General features: G+C 59.5%; 1 protein-coding gene across 1 annotated transcript; it reads right to left on the reverse strand.

Annotated features, from left to right (window-relative positions):
• Positions 1-398: 398 nt before the first annotated feature.
• Positions 399-2,458, reverse strand: MARCKS (myristoylated alanine rich protein kinase C substrate). The gene is made up of 2 exons (XM_086632137.1): positions 2,360-2,458; positions 399-1,172 (listed from the first exon to the last, which is right to left on the reverse strand). Exons 1-2 carry the CDS (start codon positions 2,456-2,458, stop codon positions 399-401), a joined length of 873 nt encoding a protein of 290 aa, XP_086488263.1.
• Between the last annotated feature and the right edge of the window lie 4,051 nt (positions 2,459-6,509).

Genomic DNA, 6,509 nt, shown 5'->3' on the forward strand with positions numbered 1-6,509 from the left:
TATGGGCATGTCCATAGACCGATCGGGAAAAGTTTTACAATATGAAGAGAGTTGCAAAGTATGAAAACAAACAAACAAAAAAAAAAAACAAAACAAAAACTAAAAAAACCCGAACCAACCAAAACAAAACATTAATACTGATGAAAAAAAAAAAAAAAAACCCAAAATATAGAGGGTGGGAGAGGAGGGCGGAGGGGGGCCCCCCTCCGCCCGTTGGAATGGCGGCAACACACAACGATTTGAGATGGGAGCTGCGGGGGGAGAGAAAAAAAAGAAACGAGACATCTTTTAAATCAATCCCTGGTTGTAGACAAGTTCTCCGAGACCAGTACCTGGCACCACTCCAACAAACAAACTGGGGGGAAGAAAAGTCCGTCGGCGAGGGGCGGCGGCGGCGCTTACTCCGCCGACTCGGCGGCGGGTCCCTCCGCACTGCTCTCGGAGGGCGGCTCCTGCCGCGCCGGCGCCGGCTCCTCCGCGGGGGACGCCTCCTGATCGCCGCTGCCCGCCTCGCTCGTGGCGGCGCCGGCGCCCGCCGCCTCCTCCGCCGCCTTCCCCTTCCCCTCCGCCGCCTGCTGCTGCGGGGGCTGCTGCTGCTCCTCCGCCGCCGCCGCCGGGGCCTCTTCTCCCGCCGCCTTCTCGGGAGCGGCCTCGTCCGATTTGGCCTCCTGCGAGTCCCCCGCCTCCTCCTTCGCCGCCTCGGCGCTGCCGGCGGCGGCCGTGCAGGCCTCCTCGGCGGCGGCCTTGCCCTCCTCGCTGCCCGCCGCCTCGGGGGCCGCCGCCTCCTCCTTCCCGCCCTCCGCCGCGGCGGCGGCGCCGCCCTCGCTCTCGGCCCCCTCGCCGGCCTCTTTCTTGTTCTTCTTGAAGGAGAAGCCGCTGAGCTTAAAGGACTTCTTGAAGGAAAAGCGCTTCTTTTTTTTTTTCGGGGTCTCGCTGCTGGACGAGGGGGTCGCGCCCTCCTCAGTCTTGGGGGAGGACTCGCCCTCCGCCGGGGAGGCCGGCTCGGTGCTCTCCGCCTCGGCCGCCTCCTTCTCGGAGGCGGGCTCCGACGAGGCCGCCTCCTCCTTGCCCGTCTCCTCGGCGGGCGCGCTGCCGTTGGCCTGCACCTCCTCCTTGCCCGCCTCTGCCGCCGCGGGGGAGGCGTCGCCGTTCACCTTCACGTGGCCGTTCTCCTGCAAGACAGCGACGGGCGTTACCGGCGGTGCCGGAGGCGGGGGTGGTGGGACGGGGAACGGACGCGGGGCGCCGCCACCCTCCCCGCCCGGCGCCCGTTCTCCGCTTCCGCCGTTGAAACCCCCGGGCCCTCCGCCGCCCCTCGCCGGGCCGCGGCGGGCGCCCCCAGCGGCGGCCGGAAAAGGCGGCGGCCGCCAGAGGGCGCCGCGGCTCCACGCAGCGGCCGCGGCGCCACGCACCCCCGCCCCCGGCGCGCCCCGTCCAGCCGCGGCGGCGGCGCGGGGCGGGGAAGGCTAACAAAGCTCGCCCGGCCCCGGCCCCCCGCCTGCCCGCCGCTGCCCCTCTCCGCCCGGGCGGTGCGGCGAGGCGCCCACGCCCCCCCTCCCCTCCTCACCCACCCCCCCCGCGCCGCATTTGCATCTTTCAGGCGCCCGGAGCGCGGCTGGCTGCCCCGGGCGGCAGCTGCGGGGGCGGCGGGGGGTGCCCGCCCGAAACGCCGGTGCTGCTGCTGCGGGGGGCAGCGGGGGCACGGCCAGCCCAGCACTCGGCTCACATGTGTGTGTGGGGGGGTGGTGTGAGGTGACAGAAAGCCATGCCCCGCACGGCTGCCGAGCCCCCGGCGGGGCTGCCGCGGGCGGACGGGGCGAGCGGCGGAGCCCCGGCCCCGCGCTCCCGCCCGAGGGGGCTGCCCGCCGCCGCGCTCCCGCCGAGCCCCCCCCCAGAGCTCGGCGGCTCCGGCCCCCGCTACCACAAGCCATCCTGCTACCACGAGAGGCGTTTCGCGCTAGTCACCGAGCGTCTTCGGGAGAAGGAGGTTAAGCGGGCAGAAAAGCCAAGCGGTGCAAGATCCTTCCGTTTACGAGCCATTGGGACACCCCACCATAATACGCGAGAGATTTAAAACAAAAAAAAAAAAAAAAGGAAAAAAGATGTGCCCCCTCCCTCCCACGCAGGAAAGATAAAGGTACGAATCATTCAAAGCCGAGCCCGTTTAAAAAAAAAAAATAAAGAAATTATCCCTTTGCCTCGAGTTGCAAAGATAAAAGGATCGACCGTATTCTCCATTGAATATGCCACTGGGGCATCAAAGGAAGAAGAATTAAACAGGATGCGAGATAGAGTCCGTCGAAGTTGGCTTAAAAAAAGGAGTAGGTTTAATATTTTTTTTTAATATTTTTTTTTTTACCTGTCCATTCGCCTTGGATGGAGATGCAGCCACTGCTTCCCCAGGTTTCTCGGCGGAGGCTTCGCCCTTTGCAGCGGTCTTGGAGAACTGGGCACCCATGCTGTCTTATTCAACAAAGAAACTCAACAGATCCAAAAGGAGGGGAAACAAAGAGCGTTGGGTTGGTATAAATACTGGGCGACCAGCAGCAGCAGCAACACACACACACACCAGAGGGGAAAAAAAAGAGAAGAGAGAACAGAACCGATTATAATGCACTCCTTTTAAAAAATTTAAAGTTGAAGAGATCAAAAAGCAGCAGCACAGGAGGGAGGGGAAAAAAAGGGAGGAAAAAGTCGAACAAAAAAAAAAAAAGGAGCCCAAGTTTAGTAAAAAGAAGTAATAAAAAATCCCAGATTTGTAGCCGTACTGTAGACAAGGAGAAAATGGAGAAATCTCCCTGGTTGCTAATAAGATGCGGAGTCCAACGCCCAAGTGCACAGATGAATGGGCTTCCCGAGCGGTGACGGCAGCCCTCCGCCCGGCGCCGGCCAATCGCCGCCGCGCCACACAAAGGGGGGCGGGGCCTGGCCGCCCGGCGAACAATGGAGCCGCGATGGCAGCGGTTTGAAATCGGCCCCCGGCCGATAATGAATGTGCCGCTCCGGCGCGGCGCGGGCGGGCGCGCGGAGCTCCGCGCCGGGCAGCGAACAAAACACCCCGATCAAGCGGGGCGGGCGGGCGGGCAGGGACAATGGCGCGAGGGGCGTGCGGGCGAGGGCGAGTGCGGGTCCGTCCCGTCACGGCCCCGCCGCCCGCCCCCACCCGCTGCCGCCGGGAGAGAGCAACAGATAGTGTGTGCGAGCCCGGGGCGGGGGGAGAGGGAAGGAGGGGATTTGCTGCCTTCACCCCCCCCCCCCCCCCCCCGGCCCCCCCCCCCCCCTTGGCTTTTTTTTTCTTTTCTTCCCTGGGTTTAATTGGTCGCGATTGTTAAATCGCCCCCAATTTGGAAGGTATTTGAACCACGTAGATCGGGTTTCGCCAAACGAGATCACGAGTCGAAATTAGTAGGTCTGTAGGCCAGATGTTGCAAACGCTAAAGCAGCGGCGGCAGGAGCCGCTGCCGAAGCAGAAACGGACCCCTCCCCCATAGTGATATTGGCTCGGAATAAAATATTTTGCGATTAGCCTACGGCTCTAATTAAATTCTGCTGTCTGATTATTCCTGATTTGTGTTTTTAAAGTATTTTCTGAGGCGGTGACCCATTTCAAGATTACATCTCCATGCTCCCAAGCAGCGGGGCGAAGCGACGTTACCGGGGACACATCGGCGCTTCCCCGAACCCCCGCCCCGAACGTGTATTTTCGTTGAATTTAAACCCTCGAAGAAGACGTAACCCGAAACTAATGCACGCGAATTAACGGGGATCTCGAGCGCTTTAGCAGCGATGGGGTGGGTGAAATATCACGGATCTGATCGATTTCCTTTCTCGGGGGAGGGGGCGGCGAGCGCGGGGAGCCGCTCGGCTCCCTCCGCGGAGGGTTGCAGGAAAGGCTGGCCCAGGCCCCCCCCTCCACACACCCCCTCCTCTTTTAAGGAGCAGAAACGAGCGTCAGAACGATCGTTTCCCCAACTCGGGTAATCTCCTACAAACGGCTCTTGTTTATAAACAAGGATGTTAAAATTACTCCGATAATGAAGGGCTGCGGAGCGGGGAGGCTCGGCCCAGCCGCCCACCTTCCTCTCCCCGCGGATTACCCGAGGCTGGCGGGGTCGGTGGGCTTTGTGCAGCCGCCGTCGCCTTTCGGTAACCCCGGCGAGGGCAGCCGGTTATTTACAACCGCTCAAGGGAATATTTCGTTTCTTGGGGGCAAAAGGACCGTTTGGCTGGGTTTTTCGGGGGCGACGGAGCCTCTGCCTACCCGCCCCCCTCCCCGCATTTCACGCACAGCTCCCCCGCCGCCGAGCGCCGCCGCTGCCCGCCGCTCCCTTTGTCTCGGCCGCCGCCGCCCGCCCCGCCGAGCCCGGCGCAGCGGCCTCCCGCTCCCCCGCGGGGCTGCTCCCCCCGCGGCCGCGCACCCCGCGCCGGCAACACCGGCGCACCCCCCGGGACCGGCGCGGGAGGCGACCGCTGGCACAGCCGGGGTGAACGCCCACGGCGGGGCGCGGGTGCCGGGGGTGCCGCCGCCGCGCCCCGGGACTCCCTCGGAGGGGCCGCGCCGCCGGGCCGTTTCCCTGGCGACGGCCGGGGGGCGGCGGGGGCTCCTCGGCGGGGCCCGGAGCGGGGCGGGGGCGGCCCTGCCCGCCCCGGCGTCACCTGCGGCCGCCGGCCCCGCCGCTGCGGGGATGGGCTGGGCTCGGTGGCGACGGGTGGGGACGGGGCCGGGGGCGCCGCGGCGGCCGCTCCTGGGGGCCGCGGTGGCGGGAGCCGCTTTCTGGGGGTCCCTCGCCTGCCGCCCCCCCTCCGGGCGTGCGTGGGGGAGTGGCGTACGGCAGAGGGCACCGGCGGCAGAAGGGGATGGAGAGAGCTGCGGAGGGCTCACCGTGCAGCGTGAGGGCAGCGCGACCGTGGGGCACGGACAGCCGGACAGCCTCCTTCTTCGTGATCCTCCTCCGCTTCCTAAGAGGACTCCACGCGTAGTGTTTTCTGTGATGCTTTAATCCGGATATTAAGCAGATCGTGATTTGGTGGCGGTGGTTTTGTTTGTTGTTTTTTTGTGTGTGGTTTTTTTTTTTTTTACACTGGTTGATAGAACAGATCACCTGAGAAGACCTGCTGGAAGACCACGACAGGACTTCGCAACAGTATCAAAAGTCATCTCTCCACCTCGCACGGGTATATGCAATTTCACCTGCGTGAGCATCTGCAGCTTTACTTTCCACCGTAGCTACGTCTGAATTTCAGAGTAATGTCACTGAAAATTTCACAGAGTGACTGTGGGAGTTTTGACGGTGTATGCTTTGCATTATGCTTTCGATATGTTTTTCAACTATGTCAATGTTTTACAACTGTAAAAGAAAAAAAAAAAAAGGAAAAGTCTTGACTCATGTTATTCTAGATGCTTGGTTCCGCAAGTTCTTCTGTAGAGTCTCTGGACAAACGGGACATCTGGAATATATGTACGCTCCCTTTGTTATTCCCAGTACAGTACAACCTGGACAGCTATCTCTGCTTTCTAACCTAAAACCTTGAACATGAGGTGCAAATACAAGTTTTAACTCCTTAACTGACCTCTTGAGTCCACCAGTTACCAGGCTGCTCCTTGTCAGACCACACCTTTGAGCGCTAAGCAAACAAATACACTGGAGGGGAGATTCCTTGTTCTTAAACTTGCACTTTACTCAAGTTCTGGATCTTTTCATCTCCTTCCAAGGGGAAAAAAAGAAAGAAAGAAAGATTAAAAAAAAAACCCAACAACCTAAACCAATCTCCGATTGGTGTATTGCAGCAGGACTAATCAGATATGAATGTGAAAATACTGATTTTCTACAGTGGCTTCAACGCAAAAAGACGTTGTGAGATTTGTTTGGTAGGAACATGGATGTATTGGTGTAAAGGTGCTTGTGTATAGGCTGTTGGAGATCTAGTGTCTGAAAAAGGTGATACCATTGTTGTGTGTTTGTGTTAGGGCTTTTACCACAACAGTTGTGTCAGCAAAAAATCGTATGCCCCCATATGACCTGGCTAAAGTGACGATATTTCTGCGAACATGGCAGCCATGATTGAGAGACAGCTCTGAGGAGCCCAAAAATGAACAAGAAGAGACAGGGCTGGGAGACACTTGCCTCCCCTAGCTCCACCAGAGGTTAAGGGGCTCACCACAGCCAATTTCCTGATTTCTAATTGTGTTGCGCCTTCCAGATGAAGTTGTCTTTTCTACAGCACTTATCAAAAAGCAGCTCCTCTCAGCACATTTCATCTGAGATTAATTTTGTCCTCTGCATTTGGGAAGGGGGAGGACTGAGGTGTGGATCAATGAAATGGTTTGCACAATGCTGCCCAGCAAATCAGGGTCGCAGCTGACTCGGTTTCTGATGCTCATCTGTGACTTCATGATCATTAATATCGAATCTGCACCTCATACCTACGACTTTGATTGGGCATAAACACAAACCTTTCTGCCAAGTTAGCCAGGTATAAGCATGGTATATAGTACTTATGTCAAATTT

Source organism: Tauraco erythrolophus, chromosome 2 (assembly GCF_009769465.1).
Source record: "Tauraco erythrolophus isolate bTauEry1 chromosome 2, bTauEry1.pri, whole genome shotgun sequence".
Classification (NCBI taxonomy): domain Eukaryota; kingdom Metazoa; phylum Chordata; class Aves; order Musophagiformes; family Musophagidae; genus Tauraco; species Tauraco erythrolophus.